Below are 18,289 nucleotides of genomic sequence, written 5' to 3'. Positions count from 1 at the left end.
GTCCGTTTTTTTAAAGGTGACACAAGACATTGTGTGATTTACTATACCCCATGGTTCTGTTTTCAATTTGGCATCAGATAAGGCCCGTCTGAATTGGAAGCAGCCATAAACATGAACTAACCTGATGAGGTGCTAAACTCAACCTCAGGACTGATGTAAATGCTAAGATTGACAGAAAACTTTAAAATGTGAAAAAAGCTAATGGATGAAAATGTGATTATTGACTGCTTTTCATATCTTATTTCTTACAAAGGCAATATAATCACCATGGAAGGGTATGTGGAATAAGCTAAAGCTTAGACTTTACATTCAAAAAAGATTTCTATACAGAGCTATATATCAAATATACAGCAATTCTACAGATAAGGCCGAGGTAACATACGCCTGGAAAATGAGGTTGTGTTTGTGGGGTTTTTCCTGCTTATTTTAGTTGTTTCCCTCACATTCCATGAAATGAGGATTTGTTTTGAGGTCTGTAACAGTGTTCACAGTTCTGAAGAGCATGTGAACCATACATTAACCTTGTGTGTTCCTCCCCCAGAGGAGAATGCCGGGGTGTGGTACAGTCTGTTGCCCGGCCCCGGCTACGAGCTCTTCAGCATCAACCCTTACACCGGTCTGATCACCACCACCTCCTACCTGGACAGAGAGCAGCAGCAGCACTTCCCTCTCCGAGGTAACACACACTCGCAGTTCAAACCTGTTACACCCGAGACACACAGAAGTGTGGAGAGAAATAGTGCTCTGAGACACACTGTTGTTGTTGTTGTTGTTGTCGTCGTCGTCAAGCCGTTTCAAGGGTAGTTTAATAAAATCCTGCGTTTTCAAAGACCTTGTTGAAGATAAAGTCAAAAATCAGTCGGTGTTGGAGTAGTTAGGCTTGGGAGTGTTGTGTGTATGTGTGAATGTATTTTGTGTTTTTGTATCTTCTGTATAATTGTCTTAAGGACCCCCTCGGAAATGAGATGATTCATCTCAAGGGGTTATTCTTCTAGTGAAAACACATGGACGTTGAACAGGGTTTCCCACAGAAGCTCCCGACCTCACCTGAAATAAAGCGTGCCTCCGCTCACATCAGAACGTTTCATAAATATGATTTTAAGCTTAGTAAGGTGTATGGAAATCGAGCAGTGGCACTACATCACGCAGCAAAGGCCACCTATTTAATGAGTAGGACACTTGTTGAAACCGCCATCTTGGAGCCACATGGACATTAGGGGTGGGAATCACCAGAGGTCTCACGATACGATATCATCACGATACTTATGTCACGATACGATAATATTGCAATTTAAAACATATTGCTATATTCTGTGATGTATTGCAATATGATACCTTTTTTCCAACTTCAAATTTTTCCCAATTTCAAATGATTTCCCCAAAGGGAAACTTTGTCAACATCTGTTTTATCTAAAAAGATACATTTCTCTCTTTGTTTATCTCACTTCTATTTTATTGCTGCAAAACGGGATTGTCAAGCAGACAAACTGACTGAACATATATAATTCAAGATCGATATTTGGCATCTGTGTATCGATACAGTATTGCCAAAGAAAATATCGCGATGCTATCCCGTATCGATTTTTTCCCCCCACCCCTAATGGACATAACGGTGCAGTGTGTCAGGATTGGTCTGATTCAGCTCAGCAGGTGAGTGAGTGATTTATTGCGTGTATACATATATATGTATATATACCAGGCAGAAGTTAGTTTCATAATGACCAGATGGACACAGGTTTACAGTCTGCATTAACGTTGATGTGAGTTTAAAGTTTGTTTTGACCAGATAGACCTTTATCATCCCTTTCCTGAATGAAAAACATCTCCAGTGAACATCTCCAACTGAAGATATAAACCAACTCTTTGAAAGCCTGTGATTCTGTTCTTTGTACAATGTTTCTGCTTGGCTACACATTTAAGTCAATACTTGGCTCAGATCTTCCTCCTGAAGGGTTATAAAACATATCTAAAGCCTGAAGCTGCTTAAACATATAAAATCTCTATGAAACACAGATATTTCTCTCATTCTGTTTCTCATTCTCTACCTTCTCTCTTGACATGCTTCACAGCCAAAGTCATAAAGAATGCAAGGTCTTTTGTATGAGGGCAACATAATTCAGCAGATTGATTTATGTTAAGGAAACAGTCGATTTTTAAAGGGCTGAGCTACAGTATATCTAACCTCTACTGACTGCACCCTCTGCCTTTTGAAGTGTTTGCTTTAGACTCTCGTGGGCACACGCGGCAATTACATTCAGATTATTCAGCAGTGTTTAGTGATAAACTGCTTTCAGATGTTTTATCGTAATATTTGTACAGTCAGCAGTATGATGAACAATTAAATATAATAACAAAATATAATAACAGGAAAGCCTGAATGTCTTGAAGTTGTGCCAGAATCCCGCAGGGCTTATTGGGAAATACCAAAATATGTGGGGACCATTTTCTCTGGCTGTAGATGCATTTGGAAAGAAATAAAATACTAAGTTCTTGTCAGCGTGTATTCAAAGCTGTCACAGAATACAATGACAGGATTGTTTTTTTATTCTTAGGGTCTGCCATGCTATTAAAAAACAGTTCAGTCATTTTGGTGTTAAGAGACTGAGACTGCTGAGCGAAACTGTATATTTCCATATACTGTCACTTGTAATATTTGTGTTTTCAATATATAGCCTACAGTACATTACTGTCCAACTATTATAATAAGAGTCTGTGGTCTCTTTGAGTTGTTTATCAGTAGCTGTTTTTCATATATAGTCGTGCTTTCGATATGGCTCTATGGAATGGCAATGTCAGTAGTTCGTTATTTTGACCGGTCCACCACTTTATTCCAAATATCTCAACATAATTTGGATGATTCTTCTTCATATTTGGTAGAAATATCCATGTTCCCCAGAGCATGAACACTAATTTTGTCGATCACCATCATGTCAAAACTTTAATTTGTCCAATACTTTGGTTAAAATCTAACTAATGTCATTAACCTGAGTTGTTTGGGGGTTTAGTGCTAATTAGCCAATGTAAGCATGCTAACATGCTACGGTAAGATGGTAAACATGGTAAACATTATACCCGCTAAACATCTGCATGTTACTGGTATCGTTGTGAGCATGTTGATGTTAGCATTTAGCTCAAAGTACAGCCTCACAGAGATGCTAGCATGGCGGTAGACTCTTAATCATGTCCAGGAAGTAAATAACCAAAGATCAGGAGCATCATGGTGGCCAAGTGGTTAACACCATTAAGACACATATATATACTGTGATGGCAATGACCCTGGTTTGATTCCAGCTTTGCTACATGTGATATCTCTCTCCCACTAACCATTTCCTGTCTTCATCTCTGTTGTGAGCTATCTAATAAATGCAAAATGCCAAACAGAGTTAATAGAAACAACTGTTGAAGTAGTGGAAACCCTGGTTGGTTTTTGTGAGCAGGAAAAAGCACTGACTTATTGACATCACAGGACCATCAAAATTGAATAAAATAATGCCGAGATTTCTACAGTGAGCGGGAGTGTGAAGTCCTTTTTTTGATTCCTGTCTGCAGTGCAGGCTCGTGACAGCAGCACGCGGCCTCTGTCGAGTACAGCCACAGTGCTGTGCACTGTGCTGGATGACAATGATAACCCTCCGGAGTTCATGCAGTCATCCTTCCAGATCAGCCTGCCAGAAAACCTTCCTCCCGGGGTGGTCCACACTGCTCAGGCCTCCGATCCAGACCACGGAGAAAATGGAACAATACACTACTCCATTTTAGGTAAGGAGCCCAGATAGTGCTCGGTATATCAAACTATTTGGATAATGATTTGGCAGTTTTGGCTGGCATTTCTATTGGTAATAACATTATACTCACCAAGGCAATAGCTTAGATCTTGGAACTCATCGACATTGTAAAAAATAATTCCAAAGGGTAAAGAAACTAAGCAATCATACCGATTTTAAACAAACCCTGAGCTAAGCCAAACTTATTTGGAAGAAGAAATGTAGATAAATTATAAAATTACTACCCAAACTGTCCATTAACAATCCATACCAGACCAACTTACTGGTACTTCGAGCGATCATACGTTCCATAGTTGTGCAATAAGGGATTTTTAGCGACATTTCAGGTTTTACTTTAAAATAAAGTGATTTAGATTTTACGGGTGAACTGTCTTGTCCGCTCATGTCACATTTAGTCATATGTTGTCGAGATCTCAACAGTTACTTTGGCAATAAATGTTACATAATGGCAGAGGTGGAATGTAACTAAGTACATTTAGTGAAGTACTGCACTTAAGTACAAATTTAAGGTGCTTTACTTGAGTCTTTTCTTGTCATGGTGTGACCTTTGGAATTCTGCATTGTTTATAATTATTTCACCACACCATGACACCAGGATCTCCTTAGGATGAGGTCCGTTTATTCTGGTGACAAACATGAATAGACAGACCTCGTCATGCAACAAAATGGCCCACTCCAACTTCTACAATACACACATATGCCGCGACTTTAAGCTAGCTACACTAACTCTTAAAAACTTGTAAAAACAACAATAACGTGACATAAATCTGTTGAAAACAAGATGTAGAAAGGTTTGGACAGACATAAAAGTGTGGGGAACAAAAATATCAACAGAATAATACAAGAAATAATGGAATGAATTAAAATAATGAATGAGCCAAAAATAAATTACACTCACCTCTCCCAAACAGTATTACAAAAAGGGGAGAGGGAAAGGAGACACCAGGTATTTATAGTCCCAGGACCACCGAAGAAGAAATAAAGGAGGGGCTCTGAACTCTAACATATAGCCTATATACTTTACACTAGATACATTTTAAGACAAAAGTAACCACAACAAATTTTGTGTAATTATAAATGAGATAAAGGCAAATTCAATTCAATTCCAATTCAATTTTATTTATAGTATCAAATCATAACAAGAGTTATCTCGAGACACTTTACAGATAGAGTAGGTCTAGACCACACTCTATAAAGCCCCAACAATTCCAATAGTTCCCCCAAGAGCAAGCATTAGCAGTGGCTATTGCGACAGTGGCGAGGAAAAACTCCCTTTTAGGAAGAAACCTCGGCAAATGCAAATATGTCCCTGCTACAATGGCACGTTCTACTTCTACTCCGCTACATTTCAGAGAGAAATATTGTACTTTTCACTCCACTACATCAGTCTGTTTAAGTTACTAGTTACTTTACAAATTAAGATTGTTGCACACAAAACACATGTCGTATATAAAATATATTTTATTATAAATTAAACTACCCAACAATATAACGGCCTACAAGTCCAGCAGAGAAACGATTAGCTGATTAAACACTTAATCGACTGACAGAACTGATCTTTTCCAGTTTCTAAAATGTGAGGATTTTACTTTTAATACTTTTAAGTACATTTCCCTGATGCTACTTACATACTTTTACTTAAGTAACAATTTCAATGCCGGACTTTTACTTGTAACAGAGTATTTTTTACACTGTGTATTAGTACTTATACTTAAGTAAAGGATCTGAATACTTCTTCCACCACAGCATAATGAAATAGAAATAACAATGGATAGGAATGATGGACACATCTACAAAAATAAGCTTTGAGAAGCCGTACTGATGCTTTAATTCCTATCCACTTTTCAATAGGTGAGGACTACAGAGGTCGCTTCACCATCAACAGCCACACAGGTGCTGTCAGCACCACACAGGTCTTGGACCGCGAGGAAAGGCAGAATTACACGCTCACCATACAGGCTCGGGACTACGGCCCCACCCCGCTCAGCTCCTCCACCCAACTCCAGCTGCTGCTGCTGGACCAGAATGATAACATGCCCTCCTTCACCCGTAAGAGCTACCACGCCTCCATCAGCGAGGGTCTACCTGCCGGAGCGGAGGTCCTGCGTGTCGGCGCCTTCGATCCTGACGAGGGGTCCAACGGGGACCTGACCTATTCTCTGACGGAGGACAGCAGCCAGGGGGCCTTCTCAGTGGACGCGTTCACCGGAGTGATCCGCACCACCAGGTCTCTGGACAGAGAGAGCAGGGCCCAGTACACCCTCCAAGCTGTGGCTACCGACGGCTGCGCTCAAGGACCACTGAGCTCGGTGGCATCACTGACCATACAGGTGGAGGACGTGAACGACAACGTGCCGGCCTGTGAGCAGAATCCCATCAACGCGTGGGTGTCTATGAGGACTCTACCAAACCAGATAGTTACCACGGTGACGGCAACAGATGGTGACCAGGGTGACAATGGGACTATACAGTTCATGCTGTCTGATGAGGAGAACCTGTTTGACATCAACAGCGAGTTGGGAGAGATTTCACTGAGAAGACGAGTGCGAGCAGGTTTCTCCGGGAGGAAGCTGCAGGTTGTGGTTTCAGACCAAGGGCGGCCTGCTTTAACCTCCACCTGCCTGGTTTTCATCCATCTGAAGGGAGAACACGAAGGGCTACAGTTCACAAATAAAGTGTACAACACTACTGTCAAGGAGAACAGTAGAGCTGGTACGTTTTATTACCGCTATTCCTTCTGTTTTCACTGATACCATCAAAAACCTCATCAAGCCTTTCACTCTCTCTCATTGTCAAGGCACTTGGATTGCAAAAGTGGAGGCCAGTGACCAAACCAACAGCAGACAAAAGATCACATACACCATATTTAGTGGCAACGAGAATCATATTTTCTCCATCACCCGTCACACGGGTAAGAAACCAAACAAAAACATTGCTTTTGTTCCCTTTTTTTTCTTGCGGTCTATTTAAAGTTGTTGCTGGAGTTCACTGGTTATGATTAGCAGATGGTATTTTTGTTATGCATTTGCATAAAAAAAGTCCTGCATGCTTTTATCATTTAAATTATGCTAATAGTACAGATTCTCATTCACTCATCCATTTTATTTTCCACTAAAGTATCCAGAAAATAACTTTACATTTTTAGCCCTAACCATTGTTTATGTTAAACCAATAAGTGCTTCTAATCCAACCATGTTGGGCTCATTTTCTGTGTCTCTCTTCAAAATGCCCTTACAGCTTATCTGGTTCATCTGGTTGTTTATATACAAGTATTTCCTAAAGAATTGTGATTGTTGCCTGCCTGATCTTATCATACTCTACCCTACACTCTTTTTTTGGATTCAAGTCTACTTAAAGTAATGAAGCACACACGTTATACTGACATATGAACAAACTTTTTTAAGGGTTACCACAAAATCTTGAACCTAAACGTGCTTCTATCAACACCTTTTTTTAATAGATGAAAAGTTATGTGTTTCTTTCCATTACTGTGCTTTCATTTTCCCCTGATCTAATAAAAACTACCTTGAAATACAATAGGCTATATATATATAGTCTCTAAAATTGGGTTGGAACAGTTTTTGGGGTATAACAGTACCTTATCGTTTTTCTCTCATCCAGGCGAGATCCGTGTGCAGAAAGATAACTCTCTGGACTTTGAGGTGAGCCCTCAGATCCATCTGGTGGTGCTGGCTGACAATGGGCTGCAGACAGCTCCCTGCAGGGTCTCCATCAGTCTGCTGGATGTGAACGACAATGCACCAGTGTTTGAACACAGCAACTACAGGACGGCTGTCTGGGAGGGGCAATTGCACAACACCTACATCATGCAGGTAGAAACTATGAAAACTGAAGTCCTCTTTGATATTACAAATACCAAGCAGGTGTATCATATATTTAGTCAGGTGTGTCATATATTGGCCAGATTTAATGAATCCCTGGCCACATTTTCTGCAGGTTTTTGCGTCTGATGCTGACAGCGGGATGAACGGGCAGATTGAGTACTCCATCGTGTCCGGTAACCTTAACGAAGCATTCATCTTGGACTCTGTTCGTGGGATTCTTGCTACAAATGTCTTGCTGGACCGCGAGATCACCCCCTCATACAAGTACGTCCAACTCACATGAAAAAAAGCATTATGTAGCCATTTCTAGAATGTATGATAGTCAAGACAAAACTAGATTAGTAAATTCCTTCTTATAAAATAGAGAGTCCCGTTCCCTCTCAAAGCTAGCCCCTATATCACTAGCGTGTGAGTGAGTTTTTTAATAAAGATTTTTTTTTGTCCATATTCAAAGCTAAAAGTTTTCTGGAAAAGTTTTTCCATTTCCATTTATAAACATTTATTTTGTTTGCATTCAACAAAAGCACATCCCCTGAGTCTCTGCCATTGGCATACTGTCCAACCCTTGTGGCAGCTGTAGTTGTTGAATGCTAACAATATAATCATTGTTTTATCTTTGTTAGGAGATGGGGGCATGACTTCTTTATTTAATTTAAATTAGTTTAAATAGGAAGTCAACTGCTGATGTGTGTGGTCACAGTGAGAGGGCCAGTGTTGCAGATCGCAAATGATGGCAGTATTGTTATGTTTCACGAATAATTGTCGAAATTGCAGAAGAATATGTAAGTCCTACAGGGCTCCTGCAAGCTCGTAAATGTGTTACTAGTTTAATTAGTGAAACGTGTTTTCTGTAAACGAGTGAGAGCAAATAATCTCACGTGGCAAATTTCATCTTGCAAATTTGGTGAAATGGGCACATGACTGTGCCACTGCTTATATTTATATTATAAAGCTGTCTGACAGATTTCCTGACAAGGCAAAAGTTGCTTTTCAAAATGTACCTCAGTACAATAGTCACACAATCTGCTCATGTGAAAGTAGAATTACTGAGTTTAGAATGTACTCAAAAAGTACAAATCCCTAAAATATCTGCTCACCTCTGTTATTGAGAGTGCTACATGTCCAACCTAGCATAAACAGCAATACAATATCCATAATATGCAGAGTGGCATCATTTGTTTGCTGCCTTTAATTTACAGGCTGGTTCTGCAGGCAGCAGACAGGGGGAACCCTCCGCTCATCAGCACCGCCACCATCAGGGTCCAAGTGGTGGACGTCAATGACAACAGCCCTGCCATCCCCCCCATGGAACCTGTGGTTATAGCAGAGAGTAAGACCAACCCCTGCTGCTTTCTGGCTGCATTCAATCATTAACACTCATTTGGATATAAACACTGTCTATGTTCTTTGACAACCCGTTCTCACTCCCAACTCGTAAATTACTGCCGCTTGGTCAGTGGCTCTCAGCGTTGCATACTGGCACAAAAATCCCCCTTTGGCGTCCGTACAGGATGTACCGGGCAGAGCAGCAGCTCGGCCGCGGCAATGTAAGATGGCGTAGTATTAAGAGCGACAACGGTAGCGAGAAGTATGAAAGACTGAAAATCCACTTAAGGAGGTTGGTTGGGATGCTGGATGGGTCAAACAACACAGGACTTTCACCCAGGAGACCGGGGTTCGTGTCCCGTTCTTGTCCCGCGTGTCACTGAAACGTACATTTTGTAACCCCACCCACAATCTTTTCCTAAACCTAACTGTCCCGTTCTTGTGCCGCATGTCGGTTAAACGTACGTCGCGACCCAGAGCTTCAAAAAGTGACAACAAACGCCAAAGGCACCTGACCAAGCGTCGCTTTTTGACGCGATGGGAGTGAGAATGTGTCATCTTTGACTACTGTATTTGTGGACTTATTTTGACATCTTCTGTTTGACTGTAGATCTGCCAGCAGGTTACATGGTCACACAGGTGACTGCAAACGACGTGGACCTGAGCTCAACCATCACCTACAGCTTTTCAGACAACAGTAGCACCAATTTCCCCTTTGCTATTGACCGATATACTGGTGTGGTTACCCTGACTCGGGCCCTGGACTACGAGGAGCAGACAGATTACACGTTGACAGTCTGGGCGTCTGATTCTCTCCATCAGACCACTGGAGAGGTCATAGTTCAAGTGCTTGATGTCAATGACAACGCTCCAGTCTTCACCAAGGTCTCCTACCAGGTACAGATGATATATTTGTCGTTAAAAAGGTTATAGGCCAACTGGTTGGTGACACCAAGCCATCACAAAAATGGTATACGCATGTTGTTACTGTAAAATGACAAAAGGAACAACTTTCTACTAAAACATGGCTTATTAGGATTTATAAGTTGCAGTATAAAGTTGGTTATTAATGCTTTATTGAAGTCATTAAGGTCAGCTTATGGGTTTCCAGGTTGTAAAAATAAATGTGCCTGATGTACATTATCCCTCAGTATAACTTGGTTTGTCTTTTTAGCGTAATCCTATATTGATGACTTTGTAACATGAACTGCAGACTTGATAACTTATTAGAAAGTGACAAAGTCTTTAAAGAGGTAGTCCAGTGGTTTGGTCGGTCACTTCCGTAAAGTAAAAATTAGGGGTCACAAAGACAAATATAAATATTTGTAAATGAATAAGAACATGTTCTCACACTTCAATAACCTTAGTTAAAGGCGCAATGAATAGGATTTTCCTAAAAAAAAAAAACATGTATATACTCCTACAAAACAATCCTTCTAACACATATTTTTTTAGCTACTAGAAGTGTGTGGCAGTGTCTGTATCTACAGAGACTGTATTTTTTTGTTTTGCTCTATTCAGGACAATTCTGGGCATCAACCCCTATAAAAATGTAGCAACCAGGTGCCAGATCGTAAGCACGCATGCAAGAGAAAGCTACGAAAATGGCGGACACAGCGCTGGAAAAACGCAAATATAGCAAGGCAAAACGCCAAGCGGACAAAGCTCCTTCCTAAAACAGAGTGAATCTGCGGCTGGCTTTCATCCGCACAGTAACCCTCATTGAGCCGGGGAGAAGGGGCCAAGTTTGAATGGTGTTCACAAACTGCAACCAACTAATGGCCGTTTTACAGTAGCATCCAAGCTTGCGCGCGCCAATGTGACGTCAAAATGACGTAGATCTCGCTGGCGCGCCAGGATTTTGAGTGCGCAAGCAGAGGGCGCGCACCACTCCATTTTTTTCAGTGACGCGCGACAAAGCGGAAACAGGAGGCCTGAACAAGTTCGCTGACAACCGGATGCCAGGACTCTCAGAGTGACTGCAAGTCTCTCTTGTAAACTTACTGGGTTAAGATGAGTTCTTTTATGGTGAATGAAAGGCTTGATCCGACGAAAAAGGTCATTGAATATCAAAGCATTGACGGCAATGCTGCTGCCAGTTCTGCCGTTGTTCACCTTTTTCTTCTTCTTCTAGTCCGTAGAAAGAGCAAAGTCGGTAGCCTTTCCTCATTACCGCCACTTCTGCTCAGGAGAAGACTGCAACTAGTGACGCGACCACCACGCGCGAGTATAAACGGTTACGGCGATCCCATGACGTCACATTTGCGCGTGCGAGGTTGGGAACGGCCAGTGTACTGAACGTTTAATCCTGCTCATTCTGCCTTTAAAGGCAAATTCTGCTGAAGCAGGTCATATACCAGCCAAATAGATTTTTCAAACCTGGCAACCCAAATGTTGTATTGTTATAAAGCATTTATAAATGTTTATTAACCTTATTAAAATGTGGTATCTGACTAGGTATAGAGTATACTGTACATCATGATCTTGCTGCAGATGTGACTCATTATTTGTTCTCTCCTCAAGGTGGAGTTGTCAGAGCTGGTTTCAGCAGACACGTTAGTTTTGTCAGTGTCGGCTACCGACAGAGACTCTGAACTCAATGGGAAGATCACCTACAGACTGCTTTCATCTCCTTTACAAGGCTTTTACATGGAGCCTGACAATGGTAAGAAAAGCTCAACTGATGGAAAAGACATCTTGAAATAGCTCTGATATGAATATCTCACTGACAGTTTACCCTCGCTGTATGTATACATATAGAAAAGGGAGATGTTAAGAAGTCACCAGATGGATAAAACAATGACCCAAAATGCATTGCATACCTTCTGTAAAACACATTACCTCAAGCTATACAAGTTTTATGACTTATGACTGTCTGGTGTTCTGATTTTCATATTCTTATTCCCTCCATTAAAATCAGTTTTTCTGGCGTAGATAAATGGGCACACGCCAAAGAAAAGGGCATAGAGAAAGTTTCTGCCTGGTTATGAGCAGCATACAATATCAGAGGTTAGTGGGAGTTCTGTCATTCTGCCAGTAGCAGTATATTTCTCCAGTGTTTATATTTTTGTAGTCTTGGATTTGCAAGTGAGTTCCTTGGACAGGGGGGAAGAGAAGCAGCAGAGAAGGCAATTAGAAGTCATTGAGATAAAGTGCTTCGGAGGAGCCATGCCTATCCTATTATATCCCTTTTTTTTAAATTCTAAACCCAAGAAAGAATTCTGGCCAGTCTTTTCCACTTGTAATTTATGAGCTTTGAACTCCAAAGTTTAATATCAAATAAATGTATTTCCCCATGTTTTGCTGTGAGGAGCGCCAATGGAAAGTGAAAATTGCATCAATGTTGACTAAAGCTCTCTAAATCCAAAAATGTAATATGGTGCTTTTTGTGGTGTGGTGCCTCTCGGTTTTTCCATTCCTATTTGTTTCGCAAACAATGAATGGTGCTGCTTTAGAATAGAGCCCCAGAATTAATAAAGTCATCATGTAGAAAAGTATAAGGGGCAGTGAAGTGGAACAATAAATTGGATGGACAAACACTTTATTGTCATCCAAGAAGAACTTTTGCTCTTACAGTCTGCATATGGAATTCATTAAAGAATAGTCACACTGGGAATAATGTTGCATTGCGGTGTCTAAAGACAGGGACAATTTAGATTTAACTCTTAGTACATTGTTGAACAAGTAGACATGTTTTATTGTTCTCAATCTGAAGAGAACAATCTGTAAATTTGTTTATCCATCTGTTAAATCAGTAAAAAGAGTGTTACAGTTTTTCATTAGTAAGGCCAGATGTCAGGTCTTTCTTAAAGTGTTTCTACCTTGTAAACCGTTTCATTGTGAGATAAAATGCACGTGTTTGAATGTGTGCATAATGTCTGTCTGACTGACTGCAATATAATGTTTTGGTAAAAGTGAAACAGATTTTAGTATTGAAATATTTTGGACACTGAAATCTGATATATTATCTCCTTGTTAGCACCGTTACCTATTTGCATATGCAGTAGACATAGAGCAATATCATTATTCATTTGGAGTCATGTTTCTAACCACCTGACAACCCAAAAAAAATCCCAAAATCACTTTTCTTTTAGCTTTATTTTACTTTCTCCCAACTCAAACTGAGAGAAATAGCTGGCTCTTTAGCATGCTAGATGCTCCTCTATGTTCACCAGTTAGTCACTAACTTTGTCTGTAGTTTGTGTGTAGTGTTGGACAGGTGGTGTACTGTACACTGGGTCAGAAAATAACTACTATTAGCTAAAAGCAGCTAAAAAGCTCTATAGAACTGAGGGGGGTTTGGTGGTAACTGACTGACAGGTTCGCCACTACAGTAAGAGCAACTTTCACATTGCGCAGTCATTGGATCCATTTCTTATATTGTAGTGTAGTGTAGATAAAAAAAATAAAACGGATTCACTCATGAACACATGTTTTGTCTTGTAGGGTCTGTTTTCACCAATAAGCCCTTGAAGGCCATCACAAACAGCAACCTGATCCATCTTTTGGTTGAGGCCAAAGACGAAGGCGATCCTGTGCAGTCTACTGTCACCTCCATAGATGTGCTGATTCTGGACACCAACGACCATGCACCTTTGTTCCACCAGGACATCTACACGCTCACCGTCCCAGAGGACACGGCCACAGACACTACCCTCCTGACGCTGTCTGCAGAGGACCAAGACTGGAGCCCCGAAAACACCCATTTGGACTATGCCATCATCAGGGGAAATGAGGAGAAGCGATTCTGTCTGGAAGTTAAAATGGTTCAGGTTGAGAGTCAGATGAGAAATGTAGGAAAACTTGTTCTGTGTAACCCTTTGGACCGTGAGACCACGGAGAGCTATGCGCTAACAGTGAGCGTGTCTGATCGAGGAACGCCTCCACTGAACAGCTCTGCTGTTGTTATGGTGACTGTGACAGACTGCAATGACAATGCCCCTGTCTTTTCCAGCACAGGATACCATGCACAAGTGAGTGAAAACAGCCATGTAGGTACCAGACTGGTCCAGGTCAGTGCTCAGGATCCTGACCTGGGAACTAACGGCCTGTTGCGATACGACATTATCTCGGGGAACAGCAAAGGTCACCTCAAGCTCGACCCTCAGTCTGGCCTTCTGGTGGTCAACCACTCACTTGACTATGAGGAAGACTCAAAATACACCCTCACCATCCGAGCATCTGATGGTGGTGAATCATCTGAAGAACGTAAAGTCACTTTTACAGTGGTCTTCATCACAGTGTTGGATGTTAATGATAACACTCCATACTTCATGTTCCCTACTGTTAACTGTTCAGTGCTGGAGAACCTCCCAGCGTTTACCCACACCTGTTCTGTCCATGCTGTTGACAGTGACTTAGGCCCTTACGGCCAGCTCACTTACTCTATTGTGTCCTCCTGCTTCATGGACTATGGCAGTGGCAGCCCTGAGAAGAAGGAGGCCTTTGCCATCGACTCCCTAACAGGCGACATTCACACCAGACAGACCTTTGATTACGAACGCGAGAGTGAGTACTGCTTTGTAGTGGAGGCCAGGGACAAAGGCGACAAAGCAGCTACAGTGAGAGTGCAGGTGACCATCAAGGGAGTGGATGAGTTCAGTCCCGTCTTCACCCAAAAGCAGTACCATTTCATCCTGCCAGAAAACGCCAAGGCTGGAGAGACAGTCGGTTACGTGATGGCGATGGACCATGATGGAGGGGTTGACGGGCTGGTGGAGTACTCCCTTGTGACGTCATCGCCGTTTTTCTCAATAAACAAAACAATTGGTGCCATTTTTGTGTCTGGTCCTGTATATCGCAGACGAGGCAACCATGCCAGTGAGGACATGGTGAAGCTGGTAGTGTCTGCAGGTAGTCCCAGATTGGCCTCCAGGACCACTGCCTGCCTAGTTTATGTCAATATATCCAGCTCTGCTGAAGCACTCACGGGGGTGCCTCTCAATGCACACATGCTCAGTTTGAGTGTCTCACTAATCACGTTCCTCCTTGTCCTCCTCATTTTTGTGGGATTGGTTCTCAGGTACAAGATCAAGGAAGCGGCAATCAAAAAGGCAGCTGCCATTGCCGCCAACTTGAACCATGGCACAGGCTCGTTCGGTAGATCCATTAGCCAAAGTGCCATCTCTCTGCAGGAGATGAAACCCAGCATCTTGGTGACCAAGAGGGACATATCGAACCCATACAATCAGTCAGACTCGAGCGGCCGTGGATCAGCAGAAGGTGAAACTGCTGAGGACCAGGAGATCAAGTGGATTAATCAGTACCCCTGCCGTAAAAGAGACGAATCTGTGCAAGGCAACCAGGCCTTGGAGATCCCAGACTCTGCTTTACCTGGGGACAATATCTCCTGCCACTCTATCGATGTAGGGCCAGAGCACATTTTATCTGTCAATAAATGTTTAGTCTCAGGGATGGCCAGCACAGAAAGCCTCCACCACTTCAAAGAAGAGGGAGGAGGTGAGGGACTACTTCCTGCAGTACTTACGTTGAGGGATTTGGAGGAAAGCATGAGGACGGGTGGGTACCCTCCACTCTCGGAAGCCCACGACTCTGCGGATTCACTTTCTTCACTGTTGTGTCTAGAAGAGCAGCTGCAGGGCAGCTACAGCTGGGACTACATTTTGGACTGGGAGCCACGCTTCCAGACTCTGGCCTCCGTTTTCACCGATATCGGGATGCTCCCTGACGAGGAGCTTCAAGGCGGCCGTGAGGAATTAGCAGCAGAGGCAAGCTGTCTCATGTACCCACCGCCCCTTATAACAGGAGTGGCTCAGCCTGGCATTAGGACTGTACCTCCACGAAAGCCGGGGCGTGTGCCGAGCCTGAGAAGGAAGCCCTCTTACCCCAAATATGCGTATTCCCCCTTAGCCAGGAACACAGGACTTACCCCTTCAGCCATGACACCCAATTTCTCCCCATCGCTGTCTTCTCTCACCATTAGGACCCCCAGTGCCTCACCAGTTGTCTCTGAGACCGGGGTTGGGGGTATCAGATTTGACTCAGGGCCCCTCACTGCAAGCCTACTGGAGGCAGAAATCCAGGTGTAGACACGAACTTCGATCCAGTTTATCTGTGGCATTCAATTCCATCTTTCATTCACCATCTGAAGGTATTTCCCTTAGTATTTTAGGAGAATTTAAGGGACACAATTTAGTTTTCATTTTGGTTTAATGACCAATAGGCTGATACATTGGTTTATTCATTCATCCTATTTTTATGGTTTTGGACTCATAGATGTCATGAGTTTAGTCCCAAAGGGGCGATACCAGGCAAAGTTGTCATTTGAACATAATGTAGTCATTGAATTAGTTAGATTGAGGTTGATCTCATAACTTGCTTCTGTAATAAAACAAATATCGGTAAAAGCCTGAACTAAGTCTTGCATTATATTCTTATAATGCAGCACTTCAATTAAGAGCAGATGTTCGAGTCGGCAATAATCATTGAATGTGTTATTGTAAACATGTTTATATGTGCAGAAAATGAAACACTTTGTTACTGCAGTTGGTTGCAGCTTCTAAATGGAAACCTTTCAAGGTTGGTTTAACCTTTAATAAGCAAAGAAAGGCAACATTGTTCTGTGGTTAAGTTTATCTTCCTGCAGTCATAAAATCCAGTATTTTGAATAGAGACCCAGTTTTGCCTCCCTCTTCTTTAATTCATTCGGCCAATAAAATTCCATGACGAACATTTCTTCAGTCTAGGACCGTTTTTTAGTTTCCATGTTATATTGTTCAGTATTTTAAGGCTGGAAAAGAGTCAAGTCTTTTAAGTCATTCTACACTAACACTAATTTTGTACGGATTTAGGAATTGGGATTATATTGTTCTGCTGTCACTGGCGAGCACGATGAGTGATTTTCATAAACTAGTTTTACTTTTTCCTCATGAACAGAAATGGTCTTTTCCTTTCATGATTGTTTTTGTGTGCTGACTGTAGAATACTGACATTCTGTTAAACAGCACTTTATGTACAATTTCCAGAGAGTTGTATGAGTTTGAATATTAATACATTTGCAAACAAATTTGCAATAAAGAAACTTTCTTCTGTATTTTCTTTGATTCACCATTTAAAAGAAGTTATGTTGGTGTACTGATTGTCTTTCAGGAGATTTTTATAAGCTTATGCATGTATGTGTATACTGTTATATTCAAAGATGAGAATAAGTAAAATGCAACAATAATGAAGTGTACTTAATGCTGGGAGAACATTAAAAGAACAAAGAAAATAGTATAATGAAACAAGGAAAATAATCATTAGATGTATGTTTACCACACAGAGCTAAAAATGTCCAGCTGCATAAAATATTGGAATGGAAGTGCCTCTTTATGGGCATTTTCGTCCTGAATCCATTTTCCCCATGGCAACCCTCAGTGTTTTCCAGTGTTTACTCAACAAGTATCCAAATTGAAGCAATTCATACTGCACACCACGTGGTTAAACGCCTGATCTTAACCTCTTGAACTTTGATGTTTTCCTTAAAAAAATCTTCCTAAGTAGCTTCAAAGTTCTAAAAACATTTTTATGTGGTAGAGAACAACGCTGCCGTATAAACCCTTGTTTCAAGGCTTCATTGAGGTTGTACCAAACTGTTAACATGCAGTATTTGTTCTCTCCATCACTTTCATCCAGTATCGGTGCAATTTTCCTTTATTTTAATAAAAGCTGAAGAGAGCCTCCACAGTTTTGGAGACTTTTTATTTTTTCTGCTTGTAACAGTGATCTGAACATCTAAGAAGTTTGCTTCTCTAAGTAAAGAAATACAAAGTGATTCAACGTGGCTCCACTTGGTCTGCTGTTAATCCAAATGTGCCGCCCTCTGGGAACATATGAGCTGAGGAAGCTGAGGAGCTGAAGTCTTTATCAGATAGTCTCATGAAAGATAATAAACAGACAGGCCCTGAACCAAACCAGCCAAATGTGTCCTGCATGTAGTCACTGATAGGTGCGTAATTATTTATTGACTCAGTTCAGTTTCTCCTCTGCACCTCAGTGGGTTTTGACAAGCTCTGCGCTCCTCTGTATTTGTGATTTCAGCAGGTCCTTGGCCTCGGGATCATGGTGATGGAAGACATCTCTCTCCATATCAGGTGATCTGGCCAAAAAACTTCTGTGTCTGAACACACAGCTCAACAGTCCCCACAACTGTTCAGTGGAACTTTATCAAATGCTGCCTGTCAGTCAGGCAACTAAATTTGCTGAGAGGTCAGGAAGTCTCAGGTACAAAATATTCCTTAGTTATTAAAAACACTTTTATGTACAGTACATACCTGATATTATTCACAGTTTAATAAAGCAGTCGTGGAAATTTACTGTAATCTCCAGTAAATT

General features: G+C 41.6%; 1 protein-coding gene across 1 annotated transcript in view; it reads left to right on the top strand.

Moving 5' to 3' along the window:
* dchs2 (dachsous cadherin-related 2) overlaps window positions 1-17,009 on the top strand; it is a 44,205-nt gene extending 27,196 nt beyond the window's left edge. Inside the window, exons 11-20 of the mRNA XM_031302333.2 lie at window positions 542-676; window positions 3,550-3,759; window positions 5,637-6,497; window positions 6,583-6,696; window positions 7,407-7,618; window positions 7,743-7,894; window positions 8,830-8,960; window positions 9,567-9,853; window positions 11,480-11,621; window positions 13,403-17,009. Coding sequence (XP_031158193.1) covers window positions 542-676; window positions 3,550-3,759; window positions 5,637-6,497; window positions 6,583-6,696; window positions 7,407-7,618; window positions 7,743-7,894; window positions 8,830-8,960; window positions 9,567-9,853; window positions 11,480-11,621; window positions 13,403-16,005 — 4,847 coding nt within the window. The 3' untranslated portion in view covers window positions 16,006-17,009. The remainder of the gene's footprint in view (window positions 1-541; window positions 677-3,549; window positions 3,760-5,636; window positions 6,498-6,582; window positions 6,697-7,406; window positions 7,619-7,742; window positions 7,895-8,829; window positions 8,961-9,566; window positions 9,854-11,479; window positions 11,622-13,402) is intronic.
* Window positions 17,010-18,289: the final 1,280 nt, after the last annotated feature.

This window comes from Sander lucioperca, chromosome 4 (assembly GCF_008315115.2).
Source record: "Sander lucioperca isolate FBNREF2018 chromosome 4, SLUC_FBN_1.2, whole genome shotgun sequence".
NCBI lineage: Eukaryota > Metazoa > Chordata > Actinopteri > Perciformes > Percidae > Sander > Sander lucioperca.
The sequence above is the reverse complement of the archived record's forward strand: the minus strand, read 5'-3'. Positions and strand labels throughout refer to the sequence as shown.